Raw genomic sequence first — 25,380 nt, 5'->3', positions numbered from 1 at the left:
TACTGAATAATTAAATGATTCCAACGACTTGGCAGGGGTCCGTCGCCATGGTGACCCCCTCCTCCTTCGTGAGGACTGATGTCAATCTGCTGTCTGCTTATTGCCACCTTGGCGTACTGTTAAAGTGGAATATAAAAATAGCAAATCTTAACAAGATTTCAGTTGAGTGCTTTGCTTTTTCTTTGGCTTTTTTTTGTATTCTAAAATAGTTTTGGAGCTTTCACTGTTAATGGCCTCTCATGCAGATGTGGTTCAACCCATCAACCTCATCCACCTGCACAAGACCATGTCTGTGTTCTGCTCTATTATTAGCAACAACATGGCGGACTTTTCCACACCATGTGGCGCCTTTTGTGATCAGGCCCGAAGAAATGCAATAAAAATAGGATTACAACATAGTTGTTTGTCGTCCAAAGCGCTTACGCTTCAATTTGGTTATTAGGACGTGAGGGAGCCGCGGCGCTTCAATGCCGAAACCCAGCGTGGGATTTATGAAGGCACATTTAGTCGCAGTGTAACCGCATTGCTGTCACAATGTTGTTAGCAAACTGTTGTTTGATAGAAAATGAGCGTTGCGGAGGTGTCCATTCGTTACAAGGGGGGGGGGGGGGGGGGGGGGGCTCATATCTGTAAAACGTTCTCATTTTGCAGAACACATTGTACGACGCAAGTCAAACATAATCTCGGTGTCCTCACTTTAGTGTTGTGTGCTGAAAGGACACGCTCTTCTTTCTCTGCCGCTGAGTTTTTTTTTTTTTTCTTCCTTTTACAATTTTTCTTGCCGTAACAAGGCGGCGACCATTAAATGCACAGAAAGAAGCGAAGCGGGGAAATGTTCGTGTTGCCTTTCACTGAATTTCTGATTGTTTTCCATCAAAGCTGAAAGCCGTGTGCACCTTCACCTTGACGTTAAATACGCACACTTCTCTGCTTTTGAATATGCGGCCGTGCGAAAGCGCTTGCTTCTTTTTTGAGGCCTTCGACAATATTTAGTGGGAAAGAAAAATCTCCCTGTAAGACACTTTAATAGAGTGTATTATGCTGTGTATTTCTTTTAGTGATGTCAGGAAAAGTTTCAGCTGGGCCGCCTTCTGCATCCAAAATATGAATTCAAGGTCTTGAGCTAAGCAGTATTTTTCCTCATCATTTGACTTCCATCCATCCATCCATCCATCCATCCATTTTGCCGTGTGTAACGTTATGATTTGCTTCTAATACTACATCCCATTGTGATATTCTTACTTTATTTATTTTTCTGTATCTATAAAATTGAACTTTTATTTGATTCTAATACTACATACTATTGTGCTATTCTTACGGTATTATTTTTATTTATGATTTTTTTGGGAACTTTTTCCTCTCATAACATGCAATGTGTATTTATTTGTTCTAATTATCATTGCATTATGACACCTCTGATATTGTTGGCCAAATCTGGCATGGTCACTCCACGTTCACGTATGACACAGCAGTCATGTTGCCGGACAACGGAGAGGCACGTAAGGGCCCTAAATGACAATCATCCAGGCAGGCACGGCGGCCGACCATCCCGTCCCGTCCCAATTCCCCTCAGTTGCTTTGGCATCCCAGTGATGTCGTCATTAATTCATGGCACAAATGAACAGCCGCCCGCTGTTGACTTTGCATTATTTGCAAGCATTAACCTTCCTACCCATCTAACCGCACATCTCCCTGCGCTGATGTTTGTGTGTGTGTGTGTGTGTGTGTGTGTGTGTGTGTGTGTGTGTGTGTGTGTGTGTGTTTGGGGAGGGAGACGGTAAGCTTCGTAGCTTCCTCGCCTAGCAACTAGCCCCGGAGAGATGCTCTAATGTTTGGAAAACACACACACACACACACACACATGCGCGCACGCTTGGCTCTCCGATCCCTTCCAAGATGGCCGGTCCTCCTGATAGGTCCGCACATCAGTAAGTTTATGACCAAAGTTTATAGCGACACCGTCCATGTGGTCGTCATGGTAGCCAAATGAGGTCATCATCCTCTTTTTAGGCCCAAAATCTTATCAATCATACTTTACCAAGCAATGATTAGTGATGGATATACATTTTGATGAGAGCGGGAGATGTGCACATTGTCACAGTTTGCCTCGTGGACGAAAAGATGTTTTTCAATACGGATTGACAGTGTGACACGCACACACACGCACACGCGCACACATAGGGGCGCCTTGCCCACCTGTGGCTTTTCCTGACTCCTGGAGCCAGCCATCTTCTCCTCTCCTCCATTCCTCTCCTCTGCCAATCACCTGTGCGCTCTCCTCCTCTCTCCTCAATTCTTCCGTTTTTATCCTTCACAAGTTCTTTTCTCCCAAAATTTTAAAACAAGCGGGACCTTTTTTCCTCCCCCCGAGAAGAGGATTCATAAGGTCAAGGGGGGTAGTCCTACAAGGAACCTGAGCGACTGGTAAGAAAGCAGCCATTTCTCCATTATTTCGGTGAGCAAGAGAAGTTTTCACCAACTAAAAATGAATTTGACACGCTTTTGGTTGGGGAAAATGAATAAATGATAATTGCCTCCGTATTCTCTGTTACTTGCTTTGAGCCTCCAACTGTTAGCTGTGAGCGCAACCATATGCTCAACATGTATAAATTAGCAGTAGCATGAAACATAAATAGAGCCGACAACTATATATATATTTTTTTCCATGTTGACTTTTTTTACCCTGAATACCTTTTGTTGTTCACCTGCTCGTATATATGTCGCCTGCTTGTTATCCAGAGACTTTTTATTTGCACTCTATCTCTTGTTATAACCAAACTTTAGTGTGTTTGCGCTTCCCTGGTAAGGCACTGATATGACTTTGCCTCCAGGCGGCTGTACGCCACAGACAGGTCGTTCCCTCATTAAAGTCCGTGGTCGGTTCCAAGACACAAGAAGAAGAAAAAAAAAAAAAATTCACCAGCTTCTGATATTCCACTGTAAATTAAGCAATGTGGTCCTTTTTTTTTCCCCTGGCGGACTCCACCTCGGCTTTGCGCTCATCTAAAATCACAGTTTGCGATGTGAAGGTATTTGTGTTTTTATTTAATACGTCGGCGGGAACGACCCCAGCTGCACAGTCAATTTGCTTTCTGATTGGATCCGTTCCCCTCGAGTATTCTGTGTAAACGTGTACCCGATCCGCAAAGACGCCGTACTTGGATAAATGTACAAATAGTCACATTGTCCGTATATAGAGTCTGCAGATGAATTATTGATGGCGTCACCCTGCTTAAAAATGCATCCCCAACCTTTCCGTCCCACAAAGAGTAAGTCGTAATTAGTGTGGGGATGTTGCGCTGACTGGAGTAAACATCGGATCCTGATGCTTTGAAATCAACATGAATTTTGAGAATGAATAAAAAAAAGGTTTCATTATATGAGAAGTGTCAAACACGAACGCATGCCTGAAAAGATTTGATTGATGGCGTTCTGGTTTGAAGTGGCCATTTTGGAAAACTTTGAGGGGTCATAAATTTCTTTAAAAACTGTCACTTTTATTTTTGTGAAAGCACTGCGCCATCCGTGTGTGTTTGTTGTCATGTGCAGACACACACTTGAGGGAGCAAGATGGCCTCCGTCTTGACCTCATAGAGATCTTTCACGTTCTCATATCCGTACTTTGGATCTCCCGCATGGACTCCAGCGAGCCCGTTATGCTTCAGTTTTTAGACCGCGTGACCCGGAATCCATCCGACACATCTGATAAAATTTGTTCATTGAGGAAGGCGGACAAAATAAATCAGATCAGTGCAAAGAAGGAACGGATGTGGTGAAATGTTTGGAAAGAAGCAGAAAGAGTCTCGAGTGAGAGTCGTCCGTCACTCCTGGCTCTTGCATGAGATTCGTTTGTTAGCGTTTGAGCCGATACCAAGTTACGCTCATGAATCCAAATAAGACGTTATTCCGAGCTTTTGATCGGATATGCAAATGGAATCTATAGTATCCCTTGCCACACACACGCACACACAAATGAGTAGATAAGAAATGTCTCTCCTATACAAGCAAATTTGTCTCATTTAATCCAAGTGGCTCCTTGTCATAATTTTCATACTAACTTTCTTTTTGTCTTCTTTCCTTAGAGGAAGATGCCGAGGAAATCTCACAGTAGAAGAGTTCTCGCCCCGCTGTGTACAGAGATAAAGGTAAGAAAGAACTTTGTCCTCCCTATGGATATTACGATCATATATTTTGTTTTCACGTTCCCTATTTGACTACAATAACAACAATTGATGTATATTCGGACAAACATTTCTATCTGGGGCCACTTCAAATTTTAGTGGTCTGATGAACACGTGAAATTCAATACAAAAATATGCTCGAGCAAATGCTTATGATACAATGTTGGTCTTTTTTTTTTGTTTAATTAATTAATTCTAACTGACACTGTACTATTAATGAGCCTCAGGTGAAGTTCTAGTATTTAACTTCAAAATGTTCCTGATTGCCTCCATGCTAAAAGCCTGATGTTGATACTTTATGATCGTTGTCATGTCAAGTGCTTTGCCGCCATTTTGTAGCACCCGCGCGCTCCTCTAAACCAATTTTCGGCGGGGAGGTTGGCTCAATTATTCCTCAGAATTGATCATCACCAACAAACATGCTGATTATTAATACCGCCCCAAAAAATCAATGTAATAATCTGTGCCATAGAATTGTTGCACTTGCTGCTTTTTAATGTTTACACTTGAGAGTAAAATATTTCGAGCTGAATTTCAATGTCTGCAAGTGGGTGATAAATGCTCTGGGTTTGCAGGCAGCAATTTCAAAAGCTCAGATTTAAGGCAGAAACTAAGCTACAGATTTATAAAAGTTGGATTAGGAAGTGCACCCCCCCTCCCCCTCCACAGCTTAATTTCTGCATTTAAATGCTCCAGTGCACTTTCAAACGGTTACCGATGTAAATTATTACACCTGCACGCTGATTCCGACTTTGGGAAAAAAATCCATCACGTTGCTCGTTTATGCAACGATATCAACTTGAAAGCGCTAAAAGTCGTTGCGCTGCTTCCTCTGATATGGCAAGCCGCTTTTTTTGCTCGGACATGTTTTGGTTGTTTTTGTTCTCTTGTTATTCTGTTGTTTTGTTTCATCTAAATTGGACGGAGCGCCCCGGAAAAAAAAATAGCCCAGCGTCTCGGCAAGCCCATTAAAAAGACTCTGGAATAAATGGATTGTTAGTGACGACCCAGAATGACCTATTACATTTACATTGGTGAGCATTAATGAGCTTTTTATGTGGCGTGCTTTGCAATGCATGGATTTCGCTTTCGGGTTAATCAAGTTCTGTAAATGAAAACGTGCTGATCGAGTGCCGCGGGTGCGCAGAAATACGACGAGCGCTCGAGGTGATACATGCACGGGATGATTGTAATGAAGACTTGATGATGCAACATCAAAGTTTTTCATGTGGTCGCTATGGAAACCTTGCGGAGGTGGATGTTTGATGCTAAGTGGGACGGGGGGGACAAATGTCACAATTGGACAAACTCTTATAAAACAGAGCGTCAGGTTTATTTTTATTTTTTATACTCTAGTATTTGTCCTTCAATGTTTCCATTCTGAAGGAATTGAATGTCTTTGCATGTTCTCTGTGTGTTTGTGTGGGCTTCCGGCACTCCAAATGTCTTTGTATGCAAATGAAAGTGGCCACTCGTCAACCTCTATTATGTCAAATATTTGTGATTGTGGCAGCCGTTGTCTGTCAGTCAGTGTAATTTAAATTCAAGTGTTTTTCATTTATATTTTTTTCTGCCTTTATTCCATTCATACAAATTCTACAGAAATATGTTATAAACAACATTGTGGCTAGCACGCATGTGTTCATAATTGATTTGAAACAAAAAGTGCAATTTTACTCTTTCTATTCATTGCCTTCAGGGAATTTATCTTGTTTTCTTTTGTGTTACACACACGGACGGGCGCGTCAAAACACGATCTCCCAGGTGGCCCGGTAGTTGTTGCCGGGGGTGTCCCCAGAGTTTGACACAGTCGCCTCTTCTTATGGCCACGAACAATATCACCGTGTCCTTATTCACCTGACCTGGCTTTTCCAACCTCAAGGGGATTATTGAAGGAGAGCCAGGTTGAAGACATGGACGATATCAAGATAGCCGTGATGAGGATGGAGCTGCGGGGGATCCTGGGGGGGAAAAAAAAATCTAGGAGTGCAGGAAAAGGCACAGAAAGTACTTTAGAAGGGGAAGCTGATACAAATCCTGGAACATACCTTTGTATGAAGCAAATGGAGAAATAGAAAGGCTGTATAAGTGGGCGATGCAGTCGAGTCCGTCGTAAACTGTCTGAACCAGAACGAGGCTCATCCGAGCTGCCTCATGGGCTCAAGAGGAGGAATTAAGGTTTTGGAGCTCAGGTTGATCTCAGTGAGAGAATGAACAACCTCACACAAGGCTCCACAGAATCCCCCCCCCCCCCCCCCCCCCCCCCTTTGTTCATCTCCTCCACCTGTGTCGTAGTCATTCCGCTCTTTCTCCTGAAAGCACAGCTCCTAATTCCTAAAACCTTTCTTTTTTTTTCTTCACCTGAATCTCAGAAGCCCTCAGACCCCCCCCCCCCCTCCCCTCCCCTCCCATCTCCCTCCATTCCCTCCCTCCCTCCCTCCCTCCCTCCGCCTGCGAGGAGGCAAAACGAGCCACACTACGTGCACATGCAACAGGGTGCAGCCTCTTCTCTTCTCTCCTCTCCTCTCCTCTCCTCTTCGACAAGGCGACAAGCGAGACCAGTGAGCACTTTTTCCTTCACCCTCAATCAGAAGATCTGTCAAAAGTCACGGAAAGAAAAGGAAGATTTCTCTTTCATTATTTCCCAGACGGTGGAGATCATCCACGTAAGAGTTATTCAGTTGGCGAACGAGTTTGGAAAGAGCTCACCATGCCACCTGTGGCCGCAGTTTGATGAAGAAGGCTGTCCTACTTACCACATTCACATTTCCTCACCGATGGCTTCCAAGAAGAAGTGGAGCGAGCGCAGGGAGACGCGCAAGGAGCAGCCGTTCTCCACCCGAGACGATGCGTCCGTCGCATCCGGGGCGTCGGGCCCGGGGCGCCCCACCACCAGGGGGCGTTTCTCCGAATCGTGGAAAAGGTTGAGCTCCAGAGGGGGCTCCACCAAAAGGGGGGCGCTGGGCTCTCAGCAGCCAACGGTAAGATGTTTTGGAGGACACGCGCTGGTCTCCATTCATTTCTTCATCCGACAGTCGGGCTGATGGGAGACTGAGAGAGGACAACCCAAAAGTAGAACCTGACAGCAAGTCAAGCAGGGAGGGAACGTTAAAATGTTTACAATTGTATGTAAGAGAAATCATTATTTCTATTATTTACAAGTATTCCTGAACAAAATAAGTCATTTTAGTGGTTGAATGTTAATTTTGCTTTACTATTCTTCTCAACTGTGACCATAGTATAATTTGAATATAAAGTTATTGTAAGTTCACCTTTGGCATAACATTGTAATCTTAACATGAAAGCAAATAAAAATGAATCTGCGGAATAACTTCATTAACATTATTTATACTTTCTGCGCACTAACAATGAGCGCACCACTGCCACCTACTGGAGTGTATGTGTAATTACACAAATCTAGTTTAGAGGGGCATGTTCCCTGGGGTCACTTGCCTCCTCTCGCATTACAAAAAACAACACTACAATAAAATTAATCATTTCTGTCAAGGCAATGATTTTCAATTATATAGGCTTATTTTCCATAGATATTGCGAGTGAACTCAATAATTTGATATTAGGAGTGTTTGACATTATCGAGCCATCCCTTGCTAATTATTTCTCTCAGATGACAATAACCGGCCCGGGGGGGGAGGGATGATTCAGTGAATACCGACTCCTCCTCTTAGAATGACATAGACAAGTCATTATTTTTGCGCTACCACCTACGAGACACCATCTGCGCTTGTGGGCAGTTTAAAATAATGATGGAACACTTAACATTGGACTCGATACGTTTGTTACATATTTCTACGTGCGACCGTATCGCTCGTACGGATAATTGTCATGGCATGAGATTGTGCTGAAGTTTGTTTGTTTTCCTCACAAGAAATCTTACTTAGCTATGACTTGGGTAATTAGCTCAAAAAGAACCCAAACATGCAGCCATTGTTGTCTAAACAAGCTGGCAAGATAAGATAGCAAGTGAAGAAAACAGTGTGCCCAAAGAAGAAAAAAAAAAGTGTCAATATGTTGTCTTAATCCTCCTGGACATGAAATCCGCCTGAGGTTGTTCCCGGAATACCCTACCACTCATCCGTGACAACATCACAGAGCTGCTTGGTGCTCTGCCTTTTTTTTTTTTTTTTTTTTTTTTTTTTTGGGTGTCCCACTGGTGGTCAGTTGCGTTCATGTCTAGAGGCACTTTCAACTTCCTCCGCAATTCACGTTTCCTTCATCTCCTAAACTCGTAGCACTCCTAGACCCTCAGACCATTATGATGCAATCTCCATGTTGGACTTTAGGCAAGAATGAATTATCTCGGTCCTTTCGAGAGTCTAATTGGTAGTCGTGAAAACTCAGTCTTGCCTCCCAACTGCGGAAAGTTACTTCATAACTGCAATCTAATTAGTTTAGTCATTTCCAAGCTGGCTGTCGGCAGCATGGAGCAGCTCATTTCGAGGGAAGATGTGTTGGGCGGCCGTTTGCAAACAGCCGGTCAGCGATTTTCACTGGAATGTAGCGACACAATTAGAAGCCAAAGAGGCAGATGTTCTCCCACAACTGCGCCTCCAAACAAATTGTAATTTTCTTCAGTAACTCTTATCTTAGTTATCGCGGTTCATTGGGCCACAATGATTGATTGACTGCAGTGCTCGTTTGGCCGGACGAAAAACTCGGGGATAGTTTTCATTGTGTGTGTTTGTCCTGTGTGAACCGCCATGTTGTGAGGACTCTCACCACCGTCCAAGTGTTGTCTGGCTGTCATCTTGTGTCACAGTTGGACGGCGCTAGCGTTGAAATCGGGCGCTTTGCCCGCCGTCGTCTCTCCCTTGGCACCCGAGCCCCATTTTCAACTCTGCCCTGGCCCATTTATCGGATGAGGCTGGCCTGTGTCAAGAAATGAAAATAACCAATGATGTCACACTTGAATCAAAACGCTGGCCTGTAATTAGGTTGTCACAATGCATATTTCACCTCGGCCATTCCGGATGGCCTTGTTTACGTAGCACGCGTCCGTCATGTGTTGGGGAAAGTTGTTTTGCCAAGTGTCAGCGCTGATTGTCTTTGCGGCAAATTAGATGAAGCCGCAAGCAGCCGTTAAATAAACATTTACCCGAGGATCATTAGATAAATCAAAACAAAGAAAAGTCCCGACACGACCAAAACGGCCTAACTCCGACATGACCTGGTCGGAGGGGTTAGATATCTGCTGTCATCGTGACCTTCTGTCAAGCATCCTTAAGTGCAGCCATATTTTGCCCTCAGCAAAACATGTTGACATCACTTTTTGATGATTCATTGAAGTGTTTCCACCACTCATAGAAAAGATTTGACAATTAATTGCTTTTGATCCAAAACAATTATCTACCCCATACCTGGTCGGATTTTATTTTCGTGCCAAAATAGGTTTCTGTGGAAGCGCACATAATTAATTTTGTGGCGCTGATTACACAGCGTTCCTGGGGAACTGGTGCCTTTTATCCGTGTGCACACTCTTGACGGCGTGCTGCTTCTGCGATACCAGGATAAAACCTAAGCTCCCTTTGCTGCTTGAATTTATCGGAGTGACACGCTGGATAAAAGAAGGTCTCAAAACTCTGGTGTTTTTTTTTTTTCTTTTCATTTGGTACTGAATGTACTTGAATGTATTGTTACTGGAGTCATATTTTATGATTCAAGCTTTTTTTCTTTTAATTGCATTTTTTCCTTTCTATTCATGTGAAAGAAACAGACAGTAATATGGAAAGTAACAACTCTCTTACAGGTCACTAAAAAAATTGTTTTGACTTAAATTGAATAGGCGGTGGCATTAAATAAATCCTACTTCTTCCCACTCAAGTAAACTCTGCCCATTACGTGCAGTATATTGTATTCTGTTTGGACCTAGTCATAATTTACATGACTTTCGCCTTGTTTTTGTTTTTCATTTAATTTTTTTTTCTGTTGATTGATGTATTTACATGTTTGAAACAAATTCATTCATTCATTCATCTGTTGCTGCTTCGTCAAGCCTTTGTACAAACCTAATATCCCGTCTCCGATTGTTACTCAGAAGATATTTGGGAAGACATTAGCAAAGTTAATCGATTCGAACATTCATTCAGTCATTTAGCGCCCCGCTCCCCCTTGTAGCTTTAGTTGTCTTTCCACAATTCCTTTGCAAAACAGGCTGATAAAGAAAATTCATTATTCTATAAACACCGACTTTTGCTTTCTAATAAAGAGAAGCGGGAGTGGGTGCAGCCATTTAATTTCCATTTTTTTGCTTCTTGTTGACGTATTTAGTAGCTAGGGCGATCGATTTGCACTAAGGGACAGCTTGTCACAACATGCCAAAGCCATTATCAGATTTGGGGAACTTGGCTAGCCTTCGCGCGGCGCCACGTGCTGGATCTGGGAGCATCTGGCGCACGTCACTGGCCATGATAATTGCCATGGTAATAACTGAGTGGAATATTTTTCTGTAGATGACCCAATCAAATCATTAGCTTCTATCACATGAACACAAGTTTGGGAAATGTTTCCAAGTCATGTGACCCGCTCACTTAATTTGTATTTTTCATTCGGAGAGAAAACTATCTATATTCAAATGACCTTTTTGCTTTCTGCCATTTTCCATGACCTCAACATTCGATTCCAGTTTGTTGCTAAAATATACATCATAATAATTGGAGAATCTGTGAAAATGAAACAATATAATGACGTGTACAATGAACGATTTTCAAAGTCCTTTCAGGGTCTTCTGAGGGGAAAACACAACTATACGACAGCGTTCTATTTTTACACCATGTAGTTGGCCTCACTTAATCAGTGGTACTAAGTGGCAGAACAATCATGCCCACTGCCTGTTTGTAAATCATTAGTGTCTAACAATGTACCTCACACTAATTAAAGGCAATTTAATTTACAAAGCAAAAGGAAGTGAAAAGAAGTCCTGTGGAGGTAGGCAGCGTGGGGCAGACGGCTAAGCATGTAAGCATGTGTGTGTCTGCGTGCGTGCGTGCGTGCGTGCGTGTGTATGTGTGTGAGGTCCAAGTAATTGGCCTGTCTCGTGGCATTCAAGCCCCACCTTTCATCTGCAGCGAGGTGGCGAGCCGAGTCATAACCGAAGACCGGACCGCTTGACTGACGTGTAATCCGCTTAGCACGTTTCAGTAGATTGGACAAATACGATGGTTATTTGATGTTGCGTGTCCAGGTTGTTGACCGACAGACAACCGTGGCAACAGTAGCTTGGAAACAATCTTGCAAAGAGTTTGTATCGGCGGCGAATGTGGTGGGAGGTGTTTTAAAAGTGGGATCGTGTGCATTTGTGCTGTGAAGAAAGGTTACGCAATACTTTTGGGTTGATTAAGGATCATTCTGTTTTTTCTTGGGGGGTCAACATCACGACCTTTGAGACATTCCTGTGATCAAGGGCCATATAAATAATTGTGCCTTGACTTTTAAAAGCGTATTTTTTTCTCGCACTTCCTCCCCGAGTAGCTTTTCAAATGGATTTGTCAGATTTCCAGCCTGGGCTCTGATCAAAGCTTTGTAATTGGAGTTCCTTCTTCTAATGTATTCTCATTCAGGCGCAGGAGGGAGACGAAGAGCTGCGAAGGCGCTCAAAATGTTTCAGAGATGCTCAGTCATGCTTCAGCTCCAGACAGCTGCCATTTAGACAGCTCCCATTCAATTTTACAACTCTGAAATATGATCTTGCACCTTCCTCCTTCTGCTGTCTTTCAAAAAGTAGCTTTCATTTGAAGAAACCCTTGTCCAATTGTTCTGAACCAAATGTTTTTTCATATCAGAAAAAAAATAATACTTCCAGGAGGAGTTGTGGCACAGTCATAGTTGAAGCTAAATCAATGATACCAATTTAGCCTTAATTACTTTTTAACCCACAATTAGGTCCCCCCCCCTCTTGGAAAATGTTACAAACCAAAGTTGACAGTTTCATTTGAACAGACCATTCTATAGAATGTAAAATGAAAATTTAAACTACGACCGTGCATACCTCCCAAGAGAGGCTCGAATGTGGCCTCGCTGAGGTGTAGCGGAAATTGGACCGATGTGTTCCTGACTGAGCCTTGTATATATATATATATATTTTTTTGTAGACGAGCTTTATTGATGCAAGTAAAGACATAGTGAACGGAGATCCGCCGATGTCTCTCTTTGAAGCGCATCTTTGAAGTGGAGGTGTCTGATGATGTAAGCCGTACGCTTTGAGGCTGGCTGGCGCGCTTGGCGCGGCTACAATCATTATTGCCGACGCTTTTTCATAAATTGGTCTCCCGTTGCCAATCGAAGGTATAGTCCAACAAGTTTCATTGTGTTGACTCCATATGGCTCCCATCGATGCCTGTGTACTTAAAATGGAGATGAAGCCGATAGGTGGCACAGTGAAGCCTCACAGGACCCGAATTAGGTTTTTTAGGCTGTGCCGTATTGGAGTGAAATGATCATTCTCGTGCCTTGTGTGTCTGCATTGCTCTGTTGACTCAGAAGATTAGCTTGGCGAGCACTAAAGTTAATCTAGCAGTTATAGATCGGTCTGTGTGTGTGTGTGTTTGGTGTGTGTGTGTTATCTCCCCGCAGATCCCTGAACTGACAGCAGGGATTTGTGAGCTAAAGTTATTAACAGACAGGCAGTGAAGTGATCTCGTACGTCCAGAGCGCAGTATCGGACTACTCTTAAATTAGCATGTTTTCATTTTTCATCTGTCCAATGATTGTTGATGGTTCGAATTTGCTATCCTCCAATCTTCCGTCAAGCTTTATTCTATCCGTCATAATCAGGGTAACAATCTTGATCTTTTGATTTAGTGGCGGCTTCATTTTTCAATTTGTCAGGCTTCCGATTGTTTTGAAGCGACGGTAAAGGTCAGTGTTCGATGGGGAAGTCAATGTTTCTTCTCTTGATGACTGCGAGTCGGCTCAACGGTGGATTCTCTGAGGTCATGCGTTACTTTTGACAACGTGATGTCACTAAGCGCTTTCATGACTGAGGACTGAAAAAAGAAGGTCAATGTTTGGATCCAATAATGCCATGGAAAAGGATTTTATTTGCTTTTTACTTTGAGAACAAGCTTCACGATATCTTTGTATGCAGTCTAAGCCTTCATTTAAGAAACAAATTAATTTAATAATGCCCCATTTGGCCCGATGTGCTCCCTGCATATTCATTGTTCTCAATTATGCCCCGCTGAATTGCTAATATTGCTTTAAGTACAAACGAGCACAAGCATTTCCGGGAAGCTTTTAGCCTCATCATTTGTTTGAACTCAGCGACATTATTGCAAAAGAGCAAGTCAACCAAGAAGCTCGGAAATGTGAACAGACTTGCTTGTTTTCTTTTAAGTCTCACAAAGACTCTTGTTTGCAAGTATTTGAATGGTAAAAGTCAATACAGAGAAGAGGAGGGATTCTTGCTGTTTCTTTGTCCAACTTGCTCACAGCTTGCTGTAATATTGAATGAGGCATTGAATTTAAATAGAGGGAAAAAATATTGCGGTTTTCCTCCCTCCGCTGTTGGAATTGTTTTATTTCAAAATCATGCTGTCTCGCAGTTGTCGGGTTTTTTTCCTCTGCAAGAACTGTCTTGTGGATGCGGCTGGGAATCGCTCTTGGTCTATGCGCATATTAAAATAGCAACACAGTCATCGCTTAGAATTACAAAGGGCTTTTCGGCGGAGGACCATTTCATAACTGATCCGTTTTCAGCCTTTTTTGATTTTTCAACCGGACAATGCCCTGCAACCAAAATATTCTCCACTGAATCCGCAGATGTCTTGCATCTTGCCTTCTATTTTTTTTTTTTTTCCGCTCTCCCCAGGATCAGGAGGTGGAGTGGCCGACACATAATTGGAATTTTAGTGACTCCTTCAAAGGCGATAAGAAAATATCCTTGAGCGAAACCTTCGACATTTAATTTCTCCGACGTCGCGCACGATTTTGTCTGTATGTGAATACTCAGACGTGGCAGCGTCTTTGCTTTTTTTTGCAGATTTGATTCGAGCAAGGCCATCAAAAGACACATTTTGCCATCTTAGGGCTTCAAATGTCCCTTGAAGTAATTTTGTCAGTTCCTTGATGGTATCCTCCCATTAACTAGTTAATGGGCCGGCCGGCCGGCCGGCCCATCGGAGTGAGCGGCATTGCCAAGCAAAATGGCCGCATCTGCCGAGGCGTGTTAACAGCCTCTCGGTAGTGTCGAGACTTGCCGCGTGTTCCAAATGAGGTCCCAACGCTATTATGATCTCATGTAATGGGGAAAGGCTCTCTTAAATGCAATTTCCACCAAAATGGCGTTCTCAAAGGGGAGCTTGTTTTTTTGCTATCCGGGCATTAGTTGACGTTTATCTGTGTTTCTCCAAGATAGTCATTTTTTTTTAATGATGTTTTGAATTCCACTCACATGAGTTGTTTTGTTCTGTACCGACAATTTTGGTTTAATATTCGAAAAATGTGTCGATAGAAATGAAGGCAGCTTCTCGCCAAAAAGCAAGTCAAGTGTTGTTTTGTGTTGTGCTCAGCAGCGTTGAACATTTGTAAACTGAAACTTTCCCCGCCCGAATGGAGTCAGTTGTGTCACCATTTCAAATATTTTCCATCCTCTTTTCTTGTTGACTTGGTCGATCACAAGGTCGTCTGGTCAAAAGCTCCTTTTGATGCTCGGGAAAGGGAACAACAAAATATTTGCAGACATTTTGTTTCATGTGAAACATTTAACATAGTAACACAGCACTTTAATTTGACTCGAGACATTTAAAAAAAAAAGTACATAAATCGCCACGATGTCTGATATATAGTAGATACCATATATGCGTGTGTGTACGGTGCTGAAGCATGCACAGTCTCACAATCATTGCTCCTCTCCAGATGGAGGACGATTGTCGACTCAGCGGAGGTCTTCCTACTTCCTCCGGGCGAAGGAAGCAGGGGGGCTGCCGTTGGTGCGCGTGCGCGTGCGTATTGGGCGAGGTATTGAACTGTCACATCCCAAGCATCCTCCTAGGAATAAGCATCACACAGAGAAAGCCAAATTAGATAACAGCTTTTTCCACCATCCATCCATAAGGGACACCGTTGTCAGCACATGCCTTCAGTCATGTGTTCCCCTACCCCCAAAAAAAAAAAATCCACCATATTATTGCCGAGGAAAATGGCCTTTTTGATGGATCGGGTCATCCACACAGGTTATATTCCTGCCTCTACACAAACATGAGGGCTTACGTTCAAGCAGTAGGACACCAAGGAGAGCGTGAATGGGGAATTGAAATGTTGAAGTTAGTCAATGTCCCAGAACAGATGGCTAAGTGCCCCAAATTCGCAGTGCTTTAGCTATTCCGGGCCATTCTCATACTCAAAGCTGGGTTAGTCACATATGAATGTATCTGACTTCACTCACTTTGTGTCTGCCGAGAATAAACCGCTTGGTTTTGTTTGATTGACAAGTGGGGAAGGACCTTTCCGTCAGCCCTGTCACTGGGCGGATAGATGATGTCACGGGGGTCAGCGCGTTCTGCTGTCACCTCAGTAAGGAGCTCTGCTGTCACTGAACACCTATTCAGTCTTGCTCCACATCATTATGTAATATGTAATATGCATACCACGTGGGAAAAACGCATATGGAAAATCTGTAAAACCACAAAAAGCAAAGAAGATTGTGTGCTGTCATTTAAAGCAGGGTCATCAAATGCCTCCTATTTTTTTGTTGTACTCTCACCATCTGATTTATGAAAGCCTTTAATAATTCAGAAAATAAATGGTGCATCTGCCAAGTTAATTTCCCCGTGAGGGAAATGAATCACCTGTGATCTCATCTTGTCTTGTCACGTTGTTTGAATGTATATTAATAATGTGGGAAATTAGTGTACCCTTTCACCAACCCCTAAAATACTGATTTGAAGAGAAGCCCAACGTGTGTGTACAATGCCCCCTAGTGGTCAAAGAAATTCTTTCTTTTGTAGGCATCAGAATAAATTCTCATTCAAATCTCGATGGGAATTTCATAAAAAGAAGTTAGCTCATGCATGAGCGCAGGCTCAGATGATTATTTTGCATTCATAGACTGCCATCTAGAGTCCGGAGGTAGGAAAAGCTGCTTGATTTATCTTTTAGATTCTATTCCAGGGTTCATATGGGAAGGAACACACACATGCGGTCTAATAGGTAGAAAGGAGCTTCAGCTCACATTCTTCTTGTGTGGGCCAACCCAAAATGTCCACACATCAAAAAATATCCACACACAAAGGGCGGGGAAGTCGAGGCTTGATTCATAGAATGACTTGAAAATGCGCACGTCTCCCCACTGAATAGCGATGCACATGATGGACAGGTCCTCCGAGGTCTTGGAGGTCCCCCGGGGTGGAGCTGGGCTGTGAGGTGATGAGTTTTAATGTCACTCCCTGGCTGTCAACAGGGCAGAACCCCCACTGAGGTGCTGCCCTAAAGATAAATTGGGGTATTTTTGATATGTCATTTCAACAAGAGGGAGGCACGGTAATCTATGAATTCTCTTCATATTTGAAATGAAGGAGGACATTTTCACAGTCACCAAACGTGTGACCCATTGGTGATCTTTTTTTTTCTAACACTCCCTCCCCAAACAAATCCAGGCATGCAAAATCTTTCACATCCCGACTTGGTGATAATTGTCATGCTCGTTTGCTTTGATGAGGGTTTTATACACATCAGAAGCGTAAATATAATAGAGAGAAAAATGTTTTCTCGGTTTTCTTCAGCTCATTTGAAGCGCTAAAGATGCAAATGCTTTTCAACACAAAATACACACCGAGCATGGTAATATTATATTAATCGCAATTGTTTGATTGCATTTATCATTAGTCTCTTTTTCAACAGGTGCGAGAATTGCCTTACATACAGACATCTCTGTCTCGACTCTGTTTGTTGTTTTGTTTCTTATAGTCCCTCCAAAAGTGGAAAATTGCCATTTTGTCCCAGCGCTCTGTGTCCGTGCCACCCATACAGAACAGCGGCACCTTTAAAAATAGGTAGAAATGGACTGGAGGCGATACTGTAGTGTGTTGGGCTTTCCCAGAAGTTCCACTTGATTGCTCTTTCATCGCGGAGATGACTCGAAAGTGGCTTTGGATATCGGCCCAGCTTAATACTCAAATGCTGGTGTGGTTATTATATGTAAAGCTCCATCGATGGCTGGGCAGGGACCCAACTAATTGTGAACAAGCCATTGAAAAGTCCATCATATGACCGATTGTCCACATTAAGTGTCCAAATAAATAAGTGCACCTATCTGCTCTCGTACCACTCTTGGCCTTTTCATGTCTGGACAGATAAAGCTTGCAGTCCACTAACTAATCATATGTGGCACTTGTAAATTCTACTGGAAGGATCAGACGTCGTCAACTATTATGTCGTCTTGGCTGACATTGAACAAGGTGGAGCGGTAAATCTGTTTAACAAAATGAACTCCTGCTGTGGCTAGCTTGATTCGATTAAATCGAATCGCATCGCGAGGGACGCCGCTGAGGATTCTGAGATGAGAACATTTGGAATATCTTGCGTAATCTATTTAAGAAGCATCTGCACATCAGTAAGTAGGTCGCATGCCTTGTAGACACAGCGGCTGGCTATATATCCCTTTTTTTTTTTTTTTTACGTCGTCGCGGCTTCCATTTTCAGGATCCACCAGAATTCCCTCCATCAGGCAGAGAGCTGCCACTGGTTCCCCCCACTTGACCATCATCCAATGCTGCACTAGCTCCCTTTCCAAATGTTCTCTCCTATCTCATCACTCGTTTTTCCCAAGCTTAATTTCAGGTTGACTAGCAAATGTTCCCATTGTGTCTCCTCCTCCTCCTCCTCTTGCTCTCTCCCATCTTGGGAGACAGTGTTGGAAAAGCAGCCTCCACTGTAACTCGTCACGCCGCTCCGTTTATGCGCTCCATCTCGCTCTCCCTCCTGCGCTATTCTGCACTGCACTGCATCCCTCTCTCCCCCCCTCTCTCTCTCTCTGTCTCTCTTTCCCTCTCTTTCTTTCTCCTACCTGCATCCCCCTCACTCTGCACACTCTTGTTCCTCAGCTCTGCTCCACTTGTGGAAATACCGCACACTCTTGTTTCACGGCTGGAAGTGGAAAGTAATGCTCCCGGTTCTCCAGAATTTTTCCCGACTCTGTGGATCTGTGCGGGCCTGAGGAAGGGGGGGTGGTGGTGGCGAGGAGCGGGAGAGGGTACCTGAGAACAAGGCTTCAAAGTGGTGCCGCTGGCAGGAGTGGTTGATGGTTGCGCCTGGAGGGTCATGCCCTGGGACTTGTGCGCCTTGCGCTGCTTGGAGCTGGAGGTCTTCTCCCATTTCTGCCCCACCTTGATCCTGGTGCCGGGGGAAGCTTCCAGGCACCGAGAAGAGTGGGCACCATGAACCAACTGGATGCGCCGCGGCCAATCAATTGGACTATCAGGAAACTGTGCCACGCAGCCTTCCTGCCATCTGTACGCCTACTCAAGGTAAAAAAAAAAAAGAAGAACACAAAGCTGCATCCAACTGCAGTACTTGAATGAAAGCGGTTGTAAATGGGTGAATACCTCCGGGGGCGCTATGTCGAGTCTTTGGGTGTCTTTGAATGCACTCAGGGATTGATGTTTCCAGGAATACACAAGTATGGCACAAGTCAAATCTGCTATGGTGGCGGGGGGAGGACAAAGATGGAGCGTCATGTTCGGGCGGTTGAAAGTGAAACCATGAAAGGACATTTTAACCAGAGCTGAACAATAGAAGAGAGAGGGTACAAGAGGAAGAGCGGAAATGTGGAGTTTGGTTTTCGTTGAGGTTGGAAGGTTGATGCGAGGAGCACGAGGCGGACCAGAAAAGATTTGTGCAGACGGATGAGCCGAGATGTTAAAAGAATGATGACGCGTGCGCTGAGGAGCTTGGTGATTTTGACTGTTGATGTACAGCGTGAAAGCAAAGTTGGCAGCTTTTGAAAATGAATTCAACTGCGCACCTTGATGGAACATGATTTATTTAGATCCCAAAATAGTCTCGAGCACATCTTAACATGCTCAAGTCAGGGCAAGTGTGTCCATTTGACTTGTTTACAGACACGTGCTTCGTCGTTTATTATTCACGTGTGTATTTTGTGAGCCACTTCACCCTCTCGTGATCTGAGAGGCTCTTGGAGGATGGAAGTCCTTTGCTCTGATGTCCAAGTGTCGCGTGTCAGACATTTGCATATGTGTAGTCCGCTTAAAAGGATTTCGTTGTAACACTTGATTGAATCCGTGTGTGTGTGTGTGTGTGTGCGTGTGCGCAAAGCGAGTTGGCTTGATTCCTCAGTCGCACGCGAGCACATCCACACAAACCTCTAAAGTTGAGCACACCTGAGGTTGTTCAGTATTAAAATTATTTTTAGATGAAAGTATTCTCTCTGGGTTCACGGTCTGTTTTCTTATTGGTTTTTCGATGACATCGAAATGATTCCAATTATTTCACAATTACGCTGACATGGTGTTATACAGCGTCTGTTGGTAGCATTTGGAAGCTAGCCCTCAGCAAGTGGCTTGAATAAACGAGCATTTTTGGTTTCATTTCAATTTCATAGCACCAAAGTTGTTGTAAAGTATTCCCATCTCAAATATTCCAATCCAGTGTCCAGTGGCTTTTTAAAATATATTCACACATCTTTTAAGTGTGTGTGTGTGTGGTTGCTTGGCGAAATGAATGTGAAATGAGCTGTACAGTGTCACACGAAATGATGAATGGGAGTTTGTGGCCAGTTTGCGGAAGGCACTGTGAGAAATGCCAAAGCAATCACCAAATTGTACAACTGTGAAATGCACACTATAGCAGAATTTGTAATTTATTGAGAATAGGAACTTCCCACTCCTTTTTTTCTTCCTCCGGTGCACAAGCTGAGCCGAGTCGAATCTTTCAAAGTTTCTCCTGTCATTGTTGGAGTTTCTCGAGAACTGTCACCTATGGCACTATGGGGGACGGAAAGTTTCACTGTCAGTGCATTCTGCTGTAAATTTTGCACGGATATAAATATGTAAAATGGAGTGCTCCACTTGACATCCCATGTTTTATGGAATAATAAGACTTCAAATCTTCCATTTAACTAGCAGCAGAGGAAGGTCAAAGAACAGAAGGATGGACCGTCACTAGAGATTTAATTCTCTCAACTAAGTAACCGTACTCAACTATAAAAAAAAGCTCCGATACTATGGCAACGATACCACTACACCAGCAAGATCCAGTATTTGGCGACACTTTAAGCTAGCTACAAATTATGCTCTGCAAAATGACCGATAGCATTTCTAGAACCAATATATTGTATTTGAGTGAGACGTACCGTGTTTTTGATTCGAGTATCGGGTGCTTGGTATCGGCACTCAAATGTAAGTACTTGTGCATTGCCACTCAACTCAATGCAGTATTTACATGTCTAAAAATAGTCTCTCGGTGGTGTGACCAAGGTATTGTATTTGAAGGCTCGGAGGCAGACATCAAGCTGTCGGTGTGAAATGAATCTAACAGGCCTGTCATGGAGATATTTCTGCATGCCAAGCACTTCCCGCCCATGTCGAGTTATTACCTGCCCTCCGCTGCCCTCTAGTTTATGTGCATGTGAGTGTGAAGGCAGCAAATAGGCTGTCAGATGTGTTGGCTGTCCTCCTTAGCCAGTATAAATGTGCATCTTTATTGCAGTCCTGCTGATACAGTTAATGTTGCAGCAAATACAAGGCTTTGCCTGCTAGTCCATCATTAGAACGCACGCCCAAGTGCAACTGAAAGCACCTCAGCCTTTTTACTTATTAACTTATTTGACTGATTCGATGACATACGTGACGTCATGCATGATAAAAAGCTGACTTGCCAATCTTGGCGACTGTGTTTTTATGTTAATTTGGTTGACTGGAATCTCTCACGCGCACTATTGTGATTGTGTATGGGCTCCTAAGGCCAACCAAAGACAGGCGGAGATATTGATCATGCATCTATTTACCCAGGGGCAAATCTTCTTTGTTTACTGTCTTTACCCTCCAAACACATTCAAGACTTGGCTCTGTTTGTCATCATTTGCATATTATTGTAAGAAGCTAACAACAGTTTATTTTTTCCGTCTCTGTGTGTAGTATATTTGGTTTGCAATTCAAATGCGTGCTTGCTAATAAGCAACTGATGTTTAATGTCATGCAGTGACCATTTGTATGCCAAATAAACCATATCTGCATGTATTACGTTCGGTATATGATATATTTTACGTTTAGGTGGCATTTGAAAATGAAATCATTTCTGCTTTGAAGCTTTGCGGTTGTCAGGTTAATGTGACTGGCAATCATGCTGCACAGAAAACTGTCAAAATGCATGTGATTGATTGACACTTGATTGACAAAAAAGCCATCCGTGATGAAATAGCTTTTTTCCCCGCTAGTGTGAATTATTTGGGGGGGGCTTATTCTACGAATCCCCCGAACCGCATTCATCTGGACTAAAGATGGAGCAAGTAATTAAATGCAGCGCAACAGGCTGCCATCGACCCACCGTTGGGTGGTGTCACCGCACAAGAGCAATGGCCTTCATAAGCTGCCTTGGGAAGAAGTTCAAATTCCAGCTCACATTGTGAGTAAATCGCCCGCGACAGAAAGTCAAAACTAACGATTGTGGCGGTCACGCGATATAGACCAAACTGAAGTTCTACGACTTGACAGCTCTTGACACTGTACCTTTTGGTTGTTGCGCTTCAGTCCTTGTCTGTCCGTTGCGTTTATTTACTCCAACGATAAAAACAAAACTGTTATTGTTTTCAATCCTTAGCATGCGTTTCCCATTTCCGTTATTCAGCTTGTGCAAATTGTTGCTCAGCTCAGACAGCCTTGAAACCTTCTTCTTGTTCCCCCCCTCCACCGCCATTGATGTCCTTCATTGCTTAAGACAGATGTTGAAGTTTCCATCAAAGATACTTCAAATCTCATCTCTGTCAGCTCGCGCCTCGCTTTCCAGTTGTCGGCAATATTGACGTTTTTACAAGTTCAAGACGGGGATTTTACGCCCATTCCAGAGGCTCATATAATCATAAACTAAACTTGACAGAAAGAAAGGAAAGAATTTTACACTTGGCACTTGAGTCACATACTTGGTGTCATCTTGATATGACCCTACTTATTTTTATAAATTCCTAGTTCGACATGTCCTTCATGTCTTCTTTCATTTTTGTAAGCCACCCATTTGTCCCCTCCGTCTTCCTCTTTGTCGCTCCCTCCCACACAATCATAAAGCATATATAATACTGTCTTGTGCAAAATACATGAGGCAGGCTGCTGCTAAAAAATAAATATAGCTACCAAATGCTAAAAATAAAGGCGTTACATAAAAAGATCCTACACGACATATTATATCATCAAGTTAGAGCGTGATATGTATGGAAACGTATGAAATGATCGTTCTGGTTGGCTGTCATAAACTTTATTTGTATAAATAAACCGCAGTAATAGTCAAATATTAATTACGTAACTCATCTTCAATTTCGTCATTGGAACGGCACGGCATATGTGCATGTGTGCAAGTCGAGCGGCGTTATTGGAAATATTATGCAATGCACATAAATTCTAAAAAATAAAAATGGTCATTTTTGAACATATAATGTCAGCAAAACTTTAAAAAACATCAAATATTCCTAACTTATCAATATCGCTAACAACCTTGCTTCCATTTTTTTATGGTAAAACGCAGAAGTGCCAAAATCACCTGAAAATGAAAACAAAACAGGAAGTTGTTGCCAAAATACAAACCGGAAATGTCATTTATGGAATCGTAAAAAAACAGAAAGCATCCATCCTATTTACTGCTTAGTGTTGCTTGGGATGATGTGTCAAAGTAGCTCCGAGGTAAACATCAGTCATATCCCAAACACTTCTTGGTGCATTTGAGGTCAGCCTTTCGCTTCGCTCTCACTTCCTGACACCACCAAAAGTCTCAAACGCAAATACGACTTGAGTGTCACATCAAAGTGGAGAAAAGAGTGTCTTGTCACGTGCAGCCTTTGACTCTCTTTCATCCGTCGTCTTTCACGTTGGGTGGCGAGACCGACGTTCGCAGGATGCTGCTCGTTTGCTAGCGTCTCGCTTGAGCAGCAAAGAGCCCATTTAGAAGCATTTCAATAAAAATCATCATGCCGCTTATGAGCTGCAACAAAAAAAAAAACATACGCCGCCAATTTAGTCATCTTTCATTTACCTCCGAGACGGCGCCATACGTAACTTTTCTGCACGCTAAAGCATCCGTCTCTTTGTTTTCAAACAATCATGTTTGTGCTTTTATTGTTGTTGTTGTTTTTGTTAGCAAATGCATTTGTCCCAAATGAATGCACCAAACACACAGGACAGGACAGGACGGAACCCACTCACCACTCAGCCGCTGAATCTTTCATGAGAACCAGACGCTGAACGGACGCGAAGTTTCCGAATAAATGCATAATTTGGCAAAACACCTCCAGCTGTGCATAGTTCCCACACGCACACGCACATGCTACGCTATCTATATCCGTCCATCCACCCACATATTCCACAACGAAGTGAGAATCGCGATGCCCGCGTCACCGGCCGTGGATGTTATGCAGTCTAAACATCGACCTTCCACCTGCTACAGGGGATGATTTACCTTTTTAATAATGGATGATGGAAGTAAATCCTCATGAAATTTTATGACGGCACTTGGACTGAATACGCAGCGCTGGCCGTCACCATTGATGTAGTAATACGGCTATTTTTGACTCGTGTTTTATGACAATTTTTCCTTTGCTAGATTTTCCAAACAGGTGTGCAAGGTTATGTTACTCATAGCACGCACACGCACACACACACACCCATGACTCCTTTTGACATTGTTTAGGGCTGATCAATTACTCAGCACCATGCAGTACTAGTAAATGCACTCGTCAATACGTTATTGTGGAATCTTTCTTGCTTATCTGTTGAGGCTGTTAAAGAAATGAAAAAGCCTGCTGAGGTGTGAGGCCCACTGATTGAAATGGCTTCCCCGCAGGACTTTAAATTTTAAAGGAGCTCTTTAGGGGAGAGCCCGAGCCATGCCGCGAATTAGTCGGAGGTGATCAATCACGCCGCCGTTCATGTCGATGCGATGGCCCAAACACAATTGCCCAAACTCTTGCGCTGCTTCGGCGGAAGTGCTGAGTGGGCCAAAATGTAGCACCACGGACAGCGGCAGTGCAGCGTGTCTAATTGAGGTTTAAAAATAAAGTTACTTTAGATTACATTTGCTGCTCGACAACAAGTACGTGTGACAGCCAAATTATAATGACTTATTGTTTGAAAGTACCAGGATTTTTTTTTTTTCTGTTAATAACCCAAAATGTTTTGATGTGAGACACCAGAAGAGCAGCAGGCTTGCTCCACACATGTACTGTAACTCATTTAATCACATGCTCTTCATCTAGGTCATTAGTTCTGGGTCATTACAACGACCCCCACTTCCCTTACCCCAAAGCCCCCCCACTTACCTGTCTTAAATTAATGCAGCGTTGAACTGCTTTTAGGTTCATGTATGACTATTGTGTGCTCTTCAAAGATGCTTTATTTTTTATTTATGTATGATGTATTTATTTTATTTTTTTACTTTTTTATGCTCGACATCACATATATTGATATGATATTGTATACAGATTTCACAAGATTTAATTTTCACATTCATTTTTTCAGTCCACCATCTTTCCTGATATTAGTGTTATTGTTACCAACATGCAGCGGCGCGATTTTCACCGTGCTCTGCCTAAAACAACCAAATAGGAGAGCACTCTGTGTAAGAGCTGTAATTCAGTTTCATCCAAATGAATTGCCTCTCCCACTATACATAAGTAGGCACTCAATGTAGCTTTCATTTTGAAATGCTCCTCTCCAGCTCCAGTCTGTGCTTTATCTCTATTTTTCTGCTTATTTTTCTATTTTTAGAATGATCAAAGTACTGTAGCTGCTGTGCCCAACAGAATTAAACGTGGAATATGGCTTGTGGACCATGTTCAAGTCTTAAAGAAGGCAAGATAGCATTGTGAGTGTGTGATATCTCTAGCGCGTGTGTGTGCTATAAATTGGATATTGGGATGAGGAAAATGAAGGTGAGAAGCATGGCCACCAGCGCTATTTCTGTCCCATCCATCTCTCAGTCCTCGGCATGCTCTCGATTCTTCCGCGCCCATCCTCTCCTTCCCCCCCTG

General features: G+C 43.1%; 1 protein-coding gene and 1 long non-coding RNA gene across 22 annotated transcripts in view; one reads left to right on the top strand and one right to left on the bottom strand.

Annotated features, from left to right (window-relative positions):
- Positions 1-5,546: 5,546 nt before the first annotated feature.
- On the bottom strand, positions 5,547-6,420 carry LOC125994375 (uncharacterized). Its single transcript, XR_007490602.2, has 2 exons — positions 6,230-6,420; positions 5,547-6,142 (listed from the first exon to the last, which is right to left on the bottom strand). It is a non-coding gene; the product is annotated as an uncharacterized lncRNA (long non-coding RNA).
- Positions 6,421-6,958: 538 nt separating this feature from the next.
- The window catches only part of trpm3 (transient receptor potential cation channel, subfamily M, member 3), a 69,949-nt gene continuing 51,527 nt past the window's right edge, over positions 6,959-25,380 (top strand). For 12 of the 21 annotated variants that reach the window (XM_049763673.2, XM_049763672.2, XM_049763662.2 and 9 more), the window contains exon 1: positions 6,959-7,162. In XM_049763673.2, coding sequence (XP_049619630.1) covers positions 6,959-7,162 — 204 coding nt within the window. Of the gene's footprint in view, positions 7,163-17,796; positions 18,659-25,380 lie in introns of those variants that run through there. The other 9 variants (XM_049763670.2, XM_049763675.2, XM_049763667.2 and 6 more) reach the window with 4 other exon arrangements.

Source organism: Syngnathus scovelli, chromosome 3 (genome assembly GCF_024217435.2).
Source record: "Syngnathus scovelli strain Florida chromosome 3, RoL_Ssco_1.2, whole genome shotgun sequence".
NCBI classification, from domain to species: Eukaryota; Metazoa; Chordata; class Actinopteri; order Syngnathiformes; family Syngnathidae; genus Syngnathus; species Syngnathus scovelli.
The sequence above is the reverse complement of the archived record's forward strand: the minus strand, read 5'-3'. Positions and strand labels throughout refer to the sequence as shown.